At 41.9% G+C, this 1,319-nt stretch overlaps 1 protein-coding gene across 1 annotated transcript; it reads right to left on the reverse strand.

Moving 5' to 3' along the window:
• Positions 1–1,319, reverse strand: LOC137747769 (uncharacterized). Its single transcript, XM_068487918.2, has one exon. The coding sequence runs from the start codon at positions 1,067–1,069 to the stop codon at positions 113–115; it is 957 nt and encodes a 318-aa protein (XP_068344019.2). The 5' UTR covers positions 1,070–1,319; the 3' UTR covers positions 1–112.

Raw genomic sequence — 1,319 nt, forward strand, 5'->3', positions numbered from 1 at the left:
TGGATTTGATATTTCTACATGTATATAAATAGTTATATATATTTTATACAGTTTTAAAAACCACAGCATAGTGCGGGCTCCCCTACTAGTGGAAACTAATCGACGGATGATCTTAACAAGAAAGTATGTTTAGGAGAGAAACTCTCATGTGGATCAAGACCCTAAACAATCCCTCCAAACCATTTTCAATGCCTTCAATGCTTGAATCCAAGACCTCCAACTTCCGTTGTACAGATTGAACCTTCTGAGCATCCACAAAATCTTCACCTGAATTATGCACAACAATGTTGCTAACTGCAATATCTACCTTTTCCAGCTCGTTCATGCTTTTGCGTTGGTTGTTGTCACAAACCAACACCCCTTTGCGCAACAAAATCGAAACCAACGACCATCTGCTAGGCCTTGGCTTCAAAATTGGAGTGGACAGAAATGAAGAAAGTGACTGAAAAACGGAGCTGGTGATCAAACTTGCCTCTCTGAACACCCGCACCATCGGGGTCAGATGGTTGTCGAGATCCAAAGGAAATGCTTCGTACTTTTGATCCATTTGCTTGAATGATGCCACAAACTGCACAATTTCCTTGTTCATCTTTTTTCTTATGCAAACATATGAACTTACAATGTCTTCGAAGCTCGAATCTCCCACCTTTCTTCTCCGAAGCGCAGATTGAAGATCTCTAACGCTTTCCTTCATGGTCAAAATGGAATCTTTTGTGTTTCCACATACATCCAAGTATTTGACAGAACTATCCAACAGCTCTTCAACCCATTTCTCGTTTTGGTGAAGGGCTAGAGCTTGCTGTGCCAATGGCAGGTGAAGAAGCTCCTCAATACAAACGTACAACTCCTTGAGACCACCTAGCCCTTTGCATATTGAATCCGCTTCTGATGACACAGGTGACGACGACGATGAAGATGTCAACTGTGCCTCCCAGACCTTGAGCTTGTTCAGCTCTTCCTCAGTTTTGGATGTGCTTGGATGTGACCTAACCGGCATACTAATTGATCCAACATTGTAAAGCTTTGAGGGTTTTGGAGAGAACGAAGCCATTGTTGCTCTCTTCATCATAGAAAGGTTGAAATTTTGTGAAAGTTAAAACAACTTATAGAAACTTATAGGAATTGGATTGAAGAAGTTGTGTTGTATGGTTTAGATTTCGAAGTCGCATATATATACCGAGGTACAAATTTGAAAGAAGATGGGAGGGGAGGCCAGATTCGCCAGAAGCATCTTTTGGGTCCTTAGGTCAATGTGATCGACATGTGGAGGCCGGTGAGCTATTGTTTCATGGCGTGAGTTATATTGTCACGTCTCTCGC

The sequence above is a fragment of the Pyrus communis genome, chromosome 2 (assembly GCF_041283825.1).
Source record: "Pyrus communis isolate YQ-2024b chromosome 2, ASM4128382v1, whole genome shotgun sequence".
Taxonomy (NCBI): domain Eukaryota; kingdom Viridiplantae; phylum Streptophyta; class Magnoliopsida; order Rosales; family Rosaceae; genus Pyrus; species Pyrus communis.